The following is a 17,472-nucleotide window of genomic DNA, read 5'->3' as shown; positions in this document are numbered from 1 at the left end:
TAAAATAAGGGGAGGAGGTTCGTTATGCGGCCTGTTTTCTTGGAGTCAGCGAATCAATCAATGAGAGTGGGGAAATGAAAAGGATATATGAGATTTTTTTGAAGTACAAGAAGAGAGAGAGAGACACACATATCTGAGTATTCCGATGCCATACCCATCCTTGATGTATTCGGAATAAACTCTTGGTTTATGAGGCCATCCATATATGGTATATTGTACACGTAACGTAGACCTTAACAATGGTCTCTCACAAGGTAGTTTTTTTCATGTGACTTATTTGCATGTTTTTTCTTTTTCTTTTTAAAAAAGCTTCATTAATTGATATAGTTGAAAACATTAACAATCGGTCATGTATCTAGAATTCTAATTATCTTATGCATAGCAAAACGAGACTCAATCATGTTAACTTATGAGAACAATCATGTACATCCCTAGTCAAGTGAATTTGGAATCCACTTTCTCTTTCTTCATTTAATAGATTTTAAATCCACGGATCAAGTATATACAAGAACAAATCCTTGGATCAAGAACATACGAGATTGTTCTCATACCTAAACCCGATCCAAATTCTAGCTAAAGTAGCAATGTGCTTAAGTAATAGCACAAATTTGTTTGACGGCTTGATAAAAATTTTGATTTGGGAGAATGATTTATAAACATCCAAAAAAAAGGGATTGAACTCCCCAGTCATGAACAAATGTTATTATCTTGAATCAAGTTGTGCAATTCTTATATATCACTCCAAACTTGTGTCACATTCCATTCTTCTTTCTTGAATTTCTTCAGACTGTGGAGAATACTTTTAAACACTACATTAATGTTTTTTTTAATCATCAGATAATCTGCAAAAATTAAGACAAATTATCCTTTAAATATTATTCAACAAACCCATCCAAAATAATTTTGAGATTATTAAAGACACTCGTAGAAATCCAAAAAAAGAAATCATGAAAAGGGGGTGATATGCGCTGGATTTAGGTGGTGGATGTTTGTGCCGTCCATTTCTCCCTCATGATTAAGATTGTTTTGGATGGTTGCTGAGATACGTAGTGCTTGAATATATAAGAGATTCCAATTGAAGTGTATAGGTTGATGTTGATCCACCCGTGGGTTGCCGAGATGGTTAAGGCGAATTGGGGATTGTGTGGATTAGACGTACAATCTCAGGTTCGATTCTCCATTTGTGTATCTATGATTTAAGTAAAGATCATAGCGGTAAATTGCTGTGCTAGTCTCCCCGGAGATTAATCGAGGTGCGCGTAAGCTGGCCTGGAGGCCTTGGTTAAAAAAAAAAAAAAAAAAATGCAGATTCATAGTGAGGCCCGGAGGCCTTGGTTAAAAAGAAAAAGCAAAAATGCAATCTCACAGTGAAGGAATTGGAGAGGTGACGGAAACATCAATCCCAAAAAGTGGGGAAAAGATGCATGGAACTGATGTGGACTAGGAAAGACATGGGTGAACTGCCTTTAATTAGGATTCGGCTCTTCTATAGCGTGGGGTGAGCCATGTATCGTCTCTATCAGAACGGGCGCTTTCAAATGCGCATTAATGTAATGTAGTAAAGATTTTTTTTTTTTCTAACTGTAACTATGAGACATAGGCTAACCAACTAAGCAGATAAATGCAAGAGCTAGGCCGAGCCAAACAATCATCACAATAAATTTACGAATTTAACTCCCCTATGTATTTTATTCAAATTCCATGGTGAGCGCAAAAGTGGTAGGTAACCTACAGCTAGCTCACCATGATTTGAGTGAAAAAAATATCTTATAGATTATTCTCAAACCGCAGCCACCACCTCCACCTCCACCTCTATCTCTCCACCACCACCATCACGATAGAACAAAAGAAATACTTCTGTTCATATACATGCCATGTATGTTTATGTTCTTTTTTAGTAGCAAAAATATTTTTTTTTCCAATTTTACCATACTATTTATCCAAAAAATAGAAAAATTACCATACAACAATTTTTTGTAAGGAAATGCTCCAAATTAACAGAAACACAAAGAAGGTACTTCTTACTCAAAATTTGGAATAGAAACGTTGCCGTTGACCTCAGTTCCTCTTTTTATGACCTCTAATGCGTCACTATTTCCTCAAACCGTAGCGTTAACCCGATGAGAGAGATGAGGACAAAGCCCACGCCCTAAAACAGACTAAGACCCTTTGACGTTAACAATTAGGAGTTACTATGGCCAATTCACCAACTCCATCGAATCAGTCCAACTTCTATGCTTTGGAATCCCAAGGATCTCTCTCCTTCAACACCTTGTTGGAGTACTCTTGCTTCAGATTCCGGTCATGTTCCTGCATGGCCAAAATTCTTGATAGCCATATAGAATTGGTTGTTAAGAGAAGCAAAATGTTGCCCTTTCTGCTTCCTTTGTGACTGGATCAAAACTGCACCTGAAATACAAATTATTCTGGAGAGATTGTGGCCCGTGGGGTGGCGAGGGGTGTGGGAATGGGTTGGGAATTGGGATGAATTGGATGGATCTGATAAGAGATTCAGATCACATTCCCATCTGGCAATTTGGGAAAGAAGCTTGAATGGGTTGGGTTTTGCATTTTCGAAGATTAAGCGTGCGCACACACGCGCACAGATTTCTGTAGTACCAAAGTACAAGTGACTTGGTACCAAAGTTTCTATAGTTTGAAGAGATATAAAGATGCAAAAGCAAATTAGATTAATTATCCATTCAACACAAAATTTGATGGATAAAAAGACAACATTATAATATTAAAGCCCTTTAGTTTTTCCTGATCAACTGGATATATGGCCCTTCACAAAGGGCAGAATATAACTCTCCCTGATACTATGTAATGAAAGGGCATAATATTTAAGTTAGTACATGGCCGCCATTATAGCATTCTCATGAGAATTCCATGCGTCTTTTGACAAGAACTCAAGCAGCAGCTACCTTCTGAGCTTTATTAGGTTGGTTGACAGTTGAATCATTTTCTTTGGAGCGACCACGTTTACCTCCAAAATGCTTCCCACCTTTATTGAATCTACCTCCCCTGCAAGCCATAAATGTCAATTAGAATTCCACAAATAGATGAAATACACCACGCTTAAATCAATTCCTTCCAGCCTCACCTCACATCCTACACAAAACATGCAGACACTAAACATGGATTCTTAAGCACACTTGTGCATTTTTATTGAAGCAAAGATTTCAGGAGGGAAATGTTACTAAGAAATCTAAGATAAATACAGAAAAAAAAAAATCCTCAATGTACTTGTATAACAATGTATAGTACACATTCTAACCAGTTTCGTATGTGGTTAATATGGACCTATGCAAAAATGTGATACACACCTTCCTCGATTCCCTCTACCTCCTCGAAACCTATCCTGATTACCACGGAACAAGCTCCAGTATTCCTTTTCAGCCTCACCTGATAGCACAACAGACAGAATAATAATATGAGTAAAATAAAAATTCAGATGTCGACTCTAGAATTCTTACAGTGGCCTTTGTAAGAGAATATAAACCAAGTGTATCACTTGTACTTTCTGTCGGCCATGTCAACTCAATGGCACATTTGCTCAACAAAAATATTTAGCTTGTTTTTTTATGAATGGGTGAGGCTTATGCTCTTTATTATTTTCTATTATTTTTTAGCAGCACAAGGGAGTTGTTCTTTAGCAGTACAAGGGAAATCATCCACCAATGTTTGCCAAAAAAGGAGAGTCTCACAAAGACATGACTCTCAAGCTTCTAATTCGTATGGGCTGGACCAGGATCTATGAACCCAGACTGAGGTGTCAACAAAACAAAAGCCCTGACCCACCCAGCCCTCTGAAAACTTTGGGCAGGTAGGGTTGAGCTGGAGCCACCCAATGTGCAGACTAAGCAAAAGCAAATTTCGTAAGACTCCTGATTGTTCCTTTATAAAACAAGCGCAACACAACAATAAATACAACACGACCCCACAATAGCCTTAGTAAAACATGATCAATGTAGATCTTCTATACCAAAATCATTGCACTGGTCTCATCGGCTATGATATAAATATATAATTTTGCTATTAATACGTGTATAACAATATTATTTGATAAAAATATGCCCCAACAACAGGACCAACCAATCCACTTTTAAGATACACGGCTACAATTTCAGATACCTTTTCATATTCATATACTTCTATTGAAAAGCAAAGTATGAGAAGAGAATATTTTGTACCCAAAAAAAAAAGAGAATATCGCTGGAACAACTTCCAATAACATGCTGATAGAGATTGATGTATACCAGTTACTGGTTCCAGCGTAGCGATAAAGTTCTTCACGATCAGACCGCCTTCCTCAACGAGCACAGCTGCAGCACGAGCTTTTTGAGCTCCTTCTGGCTCTTCAAAACGAATGTACCCTGAATCTTCCCCAATTCTGTAATCAACATACTTCACCCATAGGGGGGAGGTAAAAGCAGAGTCAGAAACATTGTCAGCATCTTAACTCTTATACAACAATTTAGTTTTCGAGAGACTCCAAAAACATTAAGCAAAGAAAGTTGCAATATGGAAGGCAACAAGATTTTCCAGGTATCCTGATCGAACAATAATTTAGTTTCCACTTCACATTGATATAAAGTAACTTAAAGATTTCATTGCAGAAAAAATATAACACTAAGAAAACAATGTAAGTAGGAAAAGCATACAAGCACACCAAGTCAACAAACCAATCAAATGGCTAGTGACCAAGGTACAAAGATTTTCTAGAACCCTACACTAGCAAAGCTCATCAGCAAAGAATTAGCTGATTGCATCCTCCTACAAGAGAAGTTAACCAAAATACGCAAGGACCCAGCTTCATAATGGCATTGCCGGAAGTAGGTAAAGTAGTGGATAGATAATGGCCTTGCATGAAGTAGGTACCGAAGAAAAGGTCAATTGGGTTATGGGGGAGGGGAGGGTTACATAATTCTAACAAATACTTAAGACATTATTCATAAATAAGCAAATACCAAAAATAGTTTAGAAAACAAATTCCAAAAAGATAAAAAGTGGATTTTCTGTTGTAGGGGTGATTTTCAACTTTCAAAATGCTGGGGGTTTTCTCAATTCTGAAAATTTTATAAATCTTATGGCAAAACATAGCTAAAAACAAAAAGTCCGGTAAAATAATCTTTTGTTTTGATGTCCATAAAATTATTTTCATCTAGGCAATTTTAGCAACATTTGCACACTTTAAAATAAGTTTGACCAGAACATAACTTCGCCATTAAAAACTCAGATTTAAGTAATCTTAGACTTGTTGGAAAGCTGATTTTGTGTTACACCTAATATAACAGGTTTTGTGTTATACATAATATAACAAGTCTTATGTATTTGACCAATCAAACTAATTATAGAACAAGAGCATTTCTCCAAATGTTGATTTTTTATGACTTAATGTTGATTTTTTATGACTTAATGTTGATTTTTTATGATTTCATGTGGCTTAATGTTGATTTTTTATGATACAAGTTATACGTAGCATACTTAATAATGTTAGAAAAGAGGAAAAATAAAAAATAACACTTGGTCGCCTTGTTCGCCTCAAGGCGGGTGACTTATTGCTTAAACGCTTAGGCAGCCCTCCAACGCCTTGGTTCGCCTTACCACCGTGACAACTATGTGCAATTATGCTACACACTTACAGTTTTCTCATTTCTTCAATTCTTAATAATTACTGATTTACACATGTATATTTGAAATATTTTCCAATATCCCCAAATCAATGTCAAAACCCCAATAAAACTACAACCTCATACTCAACAAGTGACCATTATTAACTTTGTAATTTACTAAGTTAAAAAAAAAGAGACTATTCACTAAGAGGCCAAATTAGATCAATTATGAGTACAAGAATTTCCATCCTATATCGTCCAGAAAAAAGCAGAACACTAGTACTCAAGAATCATGACTACAAATGGCAAAATTAAAGAGTATAAGATGAAGTAGCTAGTTGTTTACCATAGGTCCAACAAAAGAGGATAAAAAGACTTTGCATAAAGAACAACATATCTTAAGAGCCCCATTTGATGTAGTGTACATTTAATAGGCTAGTGGGTTGAAGGGGAGAACAGAAATAGAAAAATTAATATGTTAGTGGGTAGAAGGGGCAAACAGAAATAGAAAAATTGATTTGGCATCGCCAACATGCAATTTTCTTTTACAGTGTCACAAGTATATGGAAGTCAACCAACCAAAAATAAGAACAAAAGAATAATCAGAACTGTCAGGAAATTATCTGTGTAGTACCTTAACGGTGCCAAATCTTTGAAATACATCCTTTAAGTCCTCACGCAATACAACATCCTTATTATCCTTGTACATGGCAGCTGTATTTTTATCTCCATCTGTTGCCTTATCTTTGCGCTCTTGACAAGAATCTTCAAGAGATCCTTTCTCACTCTCAAGGACAGGTTCTTCAGTCTCCTCTTCACACTCTTCCATGGTTTCCTCATCAACTTTTTCTCTTCTAACCTCCTCAGTACTATTGATGGGTTCTTTTTCAATATTTTCAACATTTTCTGAGACTACCTTTTTACTCTCTTCAGGAGCATTTATTGCTGAATCTGATTCGTTGCTTGACTTGCAAACATCTCCGTTGTTATCTTTTGTCTCTTGAATACCAATTTTTCCTACAGATTCTCCAGTTGACGTACTCTTCAATTTAAATGCTACAATTAGACCTTTTGGATAGCTGCAATCATGATGAATAACATGCCCAAGGCTTAAAAAAAAAAAAAAAAAAAAAAAAAAAAAAAAAAAAAAAAAGATATTATATCAGGAAATTCCCATGTAGTAGCAAGACTCACCCTGAATCCGAACTTGAACTGTTTTTACTATTTGGGCCAGTGGAGGAACGAGAACTCTCAAATTCTTCTAGCATTTTTTCCCTTTCAGCATCAAACTCCTTCCTAAATCCCACAAGCAAAAGTTAATTCACTAATTATAAAGGACTAGAAACATGGTCTACTCATATATACCATCAGCAAAAGAATCAAAATCTCCAAATACACCCAAAAACTATAATACAATAGCTATTAATGTTCTAATCATATCACCTGACAAAATACAACAAAAAATCACGATCAGTACGAGAACTTGCATAACTTGGTAATCTACCTGATGGGTTTCTAGAAGCCTAAGGGATTAGATTTAGAAACTAAGTTGAAAATCAGAACCGCAGTCACAGGTTTAGAAACCAGATTTAAAATTAAATTTAGTAAAAGCAAATCAAAGATTCAGACATGGTCCAAAAGCTGTTCAAAAGTCAAAGAAATGGAGAAGAATAGTTTCCCAAAATCTGCCTCAAAACTGATGGATAGATCTGAAGTTATAGGTAAATCCTACATGAGATAAGAACCCAAAACCCTAATATCGATTGAGGTCAGAACAGTTACTGTATAACTGAAGCAGATCAGATTTAGAAGAGCTCGTATCAATGATAAAACAGTAACAGATCAGTTGATATCTCACACAACGGATAGGTAATAACAGCGGGAGTTAATGGATCAAAGAAACACAAAAGTCGATGGGAAGAGTTCCAGATTTATGGGACTCTACTCAACCGACTGATGATCAGAAAACTAAAACTGTAGTTAAGCTTCAATTGGCCTGCGGCTGATGAATCTGAGATCAAGACTGAAATCTCAGGTGTATAAAACAGAAGAGTTTATATATGTCGGGATACCAAAATAAATAAGAAATTCATGGATCAGCTGCCCAAATTTTCAGCCATTTTATGGATCCCGACTTAAACACATCAGAGAGGAATTGGAAAGAGAATCCATTTGCCTCCTCTTATATGAGAAATTGAGAACCAAGCACATCCTTAATCGTGTAATGGTGTGAATGACCTTTAAGTCATACTACAATACCCCGTCACAAGTCTCACTGTAACCCAGTGAGTATTGCAATAGATTGTACAACCATGAGAGAACAATCATATAGCTTCTCTAGGTGCTGGGCTAATCAGAGATGTATAGGTTCCGATAATACCCCCTGTGTCATGACAACTATACAGATCATAATCAGAGAACTGTGACTCCCCATTTGCATGTTCAATTCAGCAAGTTTTTTCAATTGAATAGAATCAAGAAAAACAATGGAGAATCCTTTCCACAACTATCCAATATATTACTAATTAAAATTTCAAATTCTTACTATATTAACAGCAACACCAGCGACTACCAACCACTCATCACATATGAAGAGACAAATTTTTCATAATGCAAAAGGGCAACCACAATGTTTAATACAAGGATTATATATGACCCTCCCCCCCCCCCCCCCCCCACCCCAACACACACACACACACACACACAAAAAGGACCCAACAAGACAAGACCAGCAATTTTGTAAATGCAAACAGTTGGAAGGAAGGACTAATCTTTTGATCATCTAGAGCTAAGATGTACATGTAACTATTACTAAGATTATAAATCAGAAGCAAGCTTACTTTGGTTTTAGTTCTAACTCAGCTCCTGCATAAAGCAAACTTTTTTTTAAAACATTCTCAACATCTTCCTCCGTAGAGAACTCGATCAAAGCCGTACCACAAAAGAACCTCTTGTCAGCAACATGACGAGGCAGTCTAACACTATTCACCTGCATTATGAAAGTGTAAAAGATTATATTCCAAACAAATTTACGGCAAACTGAGACAATTAATTGTTATGAACTTCAACCAGAGAATGACCATAAGAAGGGGCTTGAAATGATCAAGGGCAAAAGCTATATATCCAGCTTGCTTTAATATTACAGCCAAAAGTCATTGGCCATATTCCTTGAGCGATAAAACTGGTAGAATCACCATACATGTTAATATCCTCAAGAATCAAGTAGTCAACAATTACATAAGAATAAGAAGAAGAGATAATGAGGTTGACAAACCCTACCAATAGGTTTTCAATGGACAGGTCACAGTAGCTACTCAAAAACTGAAATTTAAAGAAATTTAATAACTCTTACTCCAGTGGTCAGATCATAACCAAACTTGGACCGTATGTTCCCTACAGAATGAGGAAAAAACCCTCCAAAGATCAGTCCAATCCAAGGGTTTGATGCCCCTAGGAGAGGATTCCTATTTGCAGCAGGAATATCCCGAAAACAGGGGTGCTGCCAGGTTTAGGAACAGCAGCCAATTGAGTTCAAACAAATTACCAGAATCTCCCAATAAACAAGATGATGATTTTCTCAATAACCCACAGAAATCAGCAACAGATTATCAGCTTAAGGAAGCTAATGATGGAAGAGCTCCACTTTAGTGAGAGACTTCAATCAAATGATCTCAGATTCAAAATTCTAAACCATAGGATATTTTGGACTAACCAACAATTGATGGATCTGAAAATAGAATTGAAATCTCAGGTATCCATCAAAGAACTGAAGAGTTTTAATGAATTGATTATTGATGGAGAAGAAAGAATGAAGATGAAGATATGACTAAGCATCCTACCTAGCCCCATCCGGAATCCCACCAGACAATATTGGTCTCCCACCGCAACACTGCATCTCACAGCCATCTGAGTCTCACAGATTGAAAAGTAGCAAAGCCAACTTTATTCCAACAGAAAAAACATGGGGCCTAAAGGCCATACATGCTCTTAAATAGAAACCCAACACTTGATTCTTAATGGCCATAGGATAGCTGGCAGCCACTAGGAAACAAGTCTACTTACAAAAGGAATTTAAAATGAACAAAACAACTAAAAGAAGCTACCCCACTAGGCTGTAGTAATGGTCCTAAAACAACTAGAAAACCCAATAAATACTGGCCAGAAACTAATTATAAATATTCCATCCTTACAAGTAACCAAATAAAATAAAATAAAATAAAAGACTCAATAAAAAAGAACCCCACGACCTGGTTGTTGTTGAACCACACCCCCCAAAGAGTTGCCGGCTCAGTTGTTAACTACTTTGCTCCTTCGTTGGTACTTTTTAAAGTACCTATCCTGCTGCTGATCTGCATCAAGAGGCTAAACAGATGCCTCCACTAGAACATAGAATGCATGTCATTTCATTGATATTTGATGTCACAGTTCCTAATGTTAAGGGTATTGAGAGATCAATAACCCCCAATGATATTTCCCAAAGCTCCAATAAAGCCACACATTAAATTTGGAAACCAGATTTGGAACCAATCCCAAAACAGGGTAGGAATTAGGGCAACCTGCGGTTGGAGATGGAGGGCTCAGAATGGGGTCAGATATGGAATGAGTGGGAAGCCCTATGGTAGTGATGAAAACCCCAAAATATCTTGGGAAGTCGATGGCTGGTTTGGGAGATCTACGAGTTTTCAGAACCTTAATTTAGGAGAGTTGCGGCAGAACCTGTAGAGGAGGATCCAGCCTTCAGATGGGGCTCTAATGCTGGTCGAGTCTCTCTCCTAGGGTGACCAATAAAACCCCAACAAGGTTTACTGATTCGGCTTCAAAATTGGGAGATATGTCCACTTGATTGGACTGCAAAACCCTATCTGTTCTGCTGTAATTGATTCTGTCCAAGGCTGTCCTTCACTGTTTCTCAACCAGAATTGGTTGTACCTTGTAACAACATTAACATCCTTCAATCATGTAACCATACAACATAAAAAGAAACAGGTAAAAAGAACAATCGATTGAGGGTTGGACAGGGGAGAAGAAGTGGTTGGGTTGGGTAGCTCACCCCTCTATTTTAGGCATCTCACCCTCTCAAAACTTTAGGCACTTCACCCTCTCAAATAATAGCTCTCTCAGCCAAGAGGTCACACTCAATTTGTACTTAAATTCAACTTGTCTTCTCATTATTATCGATGGCCTCTTTATAGGCTTTAAATTGATTACAAAGTTGAGTGTTAAAAAGGAAACTCCTAACATTTGAAAATTAACTAAGAAACTAACTAAAATACTTTGCCTAACAAGAGAAAAATAAAAGGAAACTAACTTTTCAACAAGACAAAAGGAAAACAGCAATAAAAAAGGAAACTAATCCTAAACTACTTATGCAATTCGATGGCTGTTGGACTCCTGTCTTTGAGGTTTCTTTCTTCAACAATAAGGGACAGCTGGAGGACCTACTAGAAGCTTCTGGACATAACTGGAGAACAAAGCTGCTGCTCAATGGACTGACTTCCTACCCTACCATCATTGCTGAGATCGATGGAGTCAAAGGAAAGCCAGATTAGCAAGCCCTATCTACATCAGTTCCAGGAGAACTCTAAGTGACTCATTGCAGCAACACCCTTATAAGAAATGAATGAACAACATAGGGTAGAATGCAAATCTCTAGGTACTTGTCCTACCTTCATTAGAAAGCAGAAACTGATGTCGGAAATAAATGTTTAGCATGATCGAGTATTTTTAAAAAAATATATATATATATATATATAGATAGATAGATATCTTTATTTGGTCAGGAATGAGAATAAAAAGATTCAATCCTAGGTCCAGTTTGGCAGCTCACCCTAAACTGCATATCTAGCCTTGACAAAGGACCAAACTAGTTATTGACCCAATTCCTGAATCATCACCTGATCACAATATACGGATAGAATAGCAGGAGTTTTGCAGCAGAACACATTTAATTCAATGACAACGCAAGTTGATTTAGGGTTTTACATGTGGTCAAAGATGAATGTACCAAACATCCCCAGATCAAAATTCACTGAAGAGTCCAACCAAGTTTCCCCAACTTTGCTGGTCCTTTAAAAGAGATGATATACAATTAATTCAATCAGAAGTCTGCAACAAAAGGGTACTTCAGTCCACATAGGGAAACAGAGATTTAAGAATAAAAGAGTAGCCTTCTATTTTCACATACAGATATTGCACTCTTTCCCTCAAGAATCAGCTTCTTGGACACACCAGTTAGTCTCCTTGTCAATCAGGAGAAATGATTCAATGGGTATTGGAAGACATGCTGATTTGCCCCTTCATGAACTTTGGCAACAGAAAAGTACTGTCTTTCGCTTCCAATAGATATTCTGAAGTTCAGCCTGTATTTCATCAATTATGGATATTTAAACACAACAACAAAAACATCAACAAACTTAGCCTTATCCCAACTTAATGGAGTCGGTTACATGGATCCGAACAAAACAAAGTAGGGAAAATTGAGGTCTAGACAGGCAAAAGGGGGATTCAGATATGAGAAAAGAGGGATAGGAATGAGATAAGAAATGAAAAATGAATGATGTAAGATGTAAGATGTAAGATAAAAGATGAAAGTAAAGGGAAAGAGGCATAGCCCAACAAGTCAGGAGAATCTCATCTAAATGGGATCGATTACATGGATCTTACTCTCCAATAGACTCTATCCGAGATCATACTTGGTATAAGATCCAAACTGTGCAAGCCATTCCTCACAACTTCTCTTATGGGCATTTTCGACCAGCCCCTGGCTTTTTTAGCTCCTTCAATTGGAATCATATCACTCCTCCTTAATAGGGCATCCCTAGGCCTCCCTTGAACATGACCATACCACCTTAAACAAATTTCTCGAAGCTTGTCTTTGATCAGAGCAACTCACAAATCAGCTCTAATATGTTCATTCCTTGATTTATCCTTCCTAGTTTTTCTGTACATCCATCTAAACATCCTCATCTCTGCTATACATAGCTTCACAATATGACATTCCTTAACTGCTCAACATTTTGCCCCATAATCCTAGCAAGTCGAACAACAATCCTATAAAACTTTTAAGGATGTTTCATTTCGATAAATTAACACCCCAGATAATGGTTGGTTTAAAATAACTCCCATGGGCAAGCAATGGGCATGGTTTTGCTGACTTTTGAGACTAGAGGGACTCAGATGGGAAACTTGACAGTCTTGTTTAGGCAAGAGACCATGCACCTAAAAGATATTAGTGAAGCAATACCCAAGAGAACATAACTAAAGATAGCAAAGTGGATCAGAAGATCACTAACACATAAGGAATATTTTTCCAAATAAAGTTAGCAATACATTACAATGAGATTAAAACAACACAACTAGACAAGATTTCCTGTTTCAGAAAGCAGAAGTCAGTACCTTTCCACATTGAGCAAAGAAGGATTCCACATCTTCAAGCTTTACATCATACTCAAGAGGCCCTGCAGCAATCGTTCTTATATCTACTTGCTCTATAACATCTTCTGGTTTCAGCAGTTCAGTGGTCCTTCCAACCTTCTTCCCTATAAAACAAAACAACAATAATAATAATAATATATATATATATATACCCGGGTGTGGAGAAAATGAAATATTTACAAAAACACATAAATGATTGTCATTTGCTTTATAGCTCCACTGAGAGATTAAAATCAAAAGTCAATAGAAATCATGTTTTTATTTTTCAATCATCAATGTTACAACAACAAAACAACAAAAACAAAAACTCAGCCTTATCCAAACTAAATGGGGTCAGCTACATGGATTCTTACCCTCCAATCAGCTATATTCAAGATCATACTTGATACATGGCCTAAGCTATAAATGTCCTTCCTCACCACTTCTCGCAGAGTCATTTTAGGTTTACCCCTAGCTCTTTTTGCTCTCTCAATCTGAATCAAATCACTTCGTAATTGAGCATCAAACGACCTCTGTTGAACATGACCCACTTCGAACGACTTTCTCGTGGTTTATCATGTATCGGAGCTACTCCAAAATCATCTCTAAATTGATCACTCTTTACTTTATCCTTCTTAGTTTTGCCATAGATCCATCTCAACTACTCTAAATTTATATATATCATACTTCTTAACTACCCCACATTCCACACCATTCATCATAGCCAGTTTTATGACTCTCCTATAAAATCTTCTTTTTATTTTTAAAGGAGCACTTCAATTACACAACAACACTTGCCCCTCCCAGACCCTGTAGTAGCAGGAGCCTCATGCACTGGGTTGCTCTTTTTTTCCTTCAATAACACAACACCTCGTAACATCTCTCCACTTCATCCATCCTATTTTAATTCTTTGTAAAACATCATCATCTATATCACCTTCTTTATTTATGATTGAGCGTAGATACCTAAAATAATCACTTTACAGAATGTTCCTCTCATCAATTTTCACCACCTCATTATGATCCTTAATCCATATATTTACTTCAAGCACTTCTCTTCTCTAATACTTGCCAGATTAACTCTCTTAGGACTCGATTATGAGCTTTTTCTAGGTCATTAAAGACCATATGGAGTTCCTTTTTTATATCTCTAAATATTTTCAATGTCTCCTAAGTAAATAGCTTCTATCTTGGAGCTTCCAAGCATAAAAACAAATTGGTTTTTCATAATAGTAGTTTCTTATCTCAATAAAGTTTCAATAACTCTCTCATGATTTCATAACATGACTCATTAGTTTTATGCAACTTTGAATCTTACATTTATTTTTATAATAAAGAACCATAATGCTTCTCTCCAACTATTGCAACTTGTGCTCTTAATCTTATTAAACAGCTTCGTCAGACAAGATAAACCACAGATTCTTAAGCTCTTCCAGATTTCTAAATGGGACCCCATCTAGACCTGGTGTCTCACCTACTTTCATCCTCCATACAGCTTCTTTTACTTCAGGCCCTCTAATTTTTCTTATACATCAACGACACACGTGTCGTAAGGGTAATGCAACCATTCGAGACATATTACTCGAAATGTCTTCATTCAGGAAGCTGTAGAAATATTATTTCCCTCACTCCTTAATGTCCTCATCCCTTGGTAATGCTTTACCATCTTCACTTTTAATACATCTAACATGGTCTGTATATTTACTCTTCCTTCCTCGTTTTAGCCATCTTATAAATAGTTTTTTCCCTTTCCTTTGTGCTCATGTTGTTATAAAGATCTTCATTTCTTCACCTTTGCTTTTCCTATAATTTTATTAGCTCTAATTTTGGAAAATTTGTACCTTTTAGATCCTGTACATCATTAATCTCCTGTCATGTCTTAAAACTAGCTTTCTTAGCCTTAATGGTTGCTTGAATCTCATCATCCCACCACCAAGTCTCTCTAGATGAATGACGTTTTCCTTCAGACTCACTTAGAACAACTTTAGCAACCTTCTTAATACAATTAGTCATCTCACTCCACATCGTATTAGTGTCTCCATCAAAGTCCCACGTCCTTGTTTGACACTTTGACCAATTTATAAATAAATGACTTCAAAAAATCTCCTTTTAAGCTTCACCACCTTATCCTAAGGCAAATAAGGTCACCTTTCTAACGATTTGGCATAATGAGACAAGTATCCATGACCATTAATCTATGTCGTATGGTTAGGTTCTCCCCCGACATGACCTTACAATCCTTACATCACCTTTCTAACGATTTGGCATAATGAGACAAGTATCCATGACCATTAATCTATGTCGTATGGTTAGGTTCTCCCCCGACATGACCTTACAATCCTTACATAACAATCTATCGCACCTTCTAGTTAAAAAGCAATCTATTTGGCTACTATGACGCCCACTTTTGAAGATAAATAATAGTCCTCTCTCTTTTCAAAGTATATGTTTACAATGGATAAATCATAAGCCACAGCAAAATCTAAAACTGAAGTCCCCTCCTCATACCTCTCTCCAAAACCATGTCCCCCATGTACACCTTCATAGCCTTTACGATCTCTCCCAACCATAGTTATCAAGGTGATGCCTAAGCGATAAGGCGATTCAGCCTAGACTGTCACCTAAGCAACACCTTGACACCTTGGTGTCGCCTTTAATTTTGCCTATCCTCCATTGCGTTGGTCACTTTGTTGCCTTGATAACTATGCTCCCAACATGCCCATTCAAATCATACCCTATAATAATATTTTTTTCCCCTTGACGTAAATCTTCACTTGTCCATTCATGCGTTCCCAAAATTTTAAGTTACTAATTTCATCTAATCCTATTCATAATGGCTACTTATATTGACAACCTCTTTCTCTTACACAAACTTGATGGATATAATCCCATCACATAATCTTTTAACATCAAACATATCATTCTTAAATTTGTATCCACTACTACGCCCACTCCATTCCTATTACCTTTATTTCTTGTATACTAAAGTTTCAAGTCATCCAACTCCTTAGTTTTTTTCCCTTCCATCTGGTATCTTGAATACAAGCTATGTTAATCATTCTTCTCCTCATAAGAGATATCAATTCTAGACTCTTACCAGTTAAAGATCCCATTTACCAAGCTGCTATTCTAATTTGGACTAGCTTTTTTACCCACAATCGTCCATGGTGCAAGGACACCTGCCTACTTGTCACCGCATCCAATGCTGAATCAGCGTGTCACTTTCAAAGGATTGCCTAGCTAACCCTTGCTCACAATTCACCACACTCAGGTCAAAGAGAAGTGTGTCACTTACAAGGGACGCCCCAGCATAAGGTCAACAATATAAGGTTCTAGAATCCATGATAAAAGGGTTTTTTGGCTAAATTTTTTTGGTACCACCTTCCAACCTAACGCACCAACCCTCCAACTTTATCCGGGCTTGAGACCAGTAGCAAAACACTGGCAGATCAAATATACAGCCTATCTAATTCCTTAATTGCTGATAATGGATCCACTAAATGTATAATGCTAGACAGAAAATAATAGCATTTTTTTCCTCTACTCTCCTTGAATCGCCAAGATAAAGACATTGGTCCATCCAGACTATACATACTCCAAGCAAACCATATTCAGAGGCTTAATTTTTTTTTGGAAACGATAATAGAAGCAAAAAGTTGAGAGTTTTTTTTTTTTTCACTACCCTTTTTTGCTTTGTCTGAATCATAAATGGTTCGTGCTTCGTGCTTGACAATTGACATTATGTTTCACAAACTAAAAGTAATAACATTAATAGTTATCAATTTCAAACGAACAACTAAGGTAGCCTGTCTATTCTGCCAACTATAAACATTAGGTATTGACACATCCAATCATCCGCATGAGGAAATGACAAACTTTCTACATGAAAGATTTCATATTTTTTTTTTCCTTCTTCTCCGAATGTTTCTATATCTACAAAGCCAACACTTATTAATCCTTTCCACCTTCTATAATCCTATCACTTATCGTGAGACGTAAAAAGCACAACAAATTATAAGCTCACCATCTTCAGAAATTTTAAGAGAAGCAGATTTTCTCAGGACTTCGGCCACAGCCTTGACTACATCTTCGGAGATATCTTCCGGCTTCGCATCCCCCAGACCCAGATGTGATTTCATCCGCGAGAATGAGCATATCAATGCCAGGTTAACCACTGAAGCTACAGTTAAAGAAAATCGAAACTAAAAGAAGAAGAGTAAATAGGATGGAATTAGAAAACTAAGAGCATAGAAGAGGAATCGTTTCAACAAAAGGATACTTCCATCTTCGCTCTCACTGATCAATTTCTTCAGGAAATTATCTCTGGGAAGATTGCTATCGCTGAAGTAAAATTCCACCTGAGAGTAGGCATTGGAGGAACCGACTTTGAAATCCAGTCAACAACCGAGGAAGTCGATAAACGAAGTTAAGATTATTAAACCAA

General features: G+C 36.8%; 1 protein-coding gene across 1 annotated transcript in view; it reads right to left on the bottom strand.

Annotated features, from left to right (window-relative positions):
• Positions 1–2,667: 2,667 nt before the first annotated feature.
• Positions 2,668–17,472, bottom strand: part of LOC122066855 (la protein 1-like) — a 15,143-nt gene continuing 338 nt past the window's right edge. The window contains exons 2-10 of the mRNA XM_042630680.1: positions 17,308–17,386; positions 17,053–17,202; positions 13,011–13,153; positions 8,456–8,604; positions 6,810–6,911; positions 6,250–6,694; positions 4,260–4,407; positions 3,327–3,405; positions 2,668–3,024 (exon numbers count right to left, since the gene is read on the bottom strand). Of these exons, the coding sequence (XP_042486614.1) occupies positions 2,910–3,024; positions 3,327–3,405; positions 4,260–4,407; positions 6,250–6,694; positions 6,810–6,911; positions 8,456–8,604; positions 13,011–13,153; positions 17,053–17,202; positions 17,308–17,386 (1,410 nt within the window). The 3' untranslated portion in view covers positions 2,668–2,909. The remainder of the gene's footprint in view (positions 3,025–3,326; positions 3,406–4,259; positions 4,408–6,249; positions 6,695–6,809; positions 6,912–8,455; positions 8,605–13,010; positions 13,154–17,052; positions 17,203–17,307; positions 17,387–17,472) is intronic.

Source organism: Macadamia integrifolia, unplaced genomic scaffold (assembly GCF_013358625.1).
Source record: "Macadamia integrifolia cultivar HAES 741 unplaced genomic scaffold, SCU_Mint_v3 scaffold2618, whole genome shotgun sequence".
In the NCBI taxonomy this organism is placed as follows: domain Eukaryota; kingdom Viridiplantae; phylum Streptophyta; class Magnoliopsida; order Proteales; family Proteaceae; genus Macadamia; species Macadamia integrifolia.
Note: the sequence above shows the minus strand (reverse complement) of the source record. Positions and strands in the feature narration are given on the sequence as shown.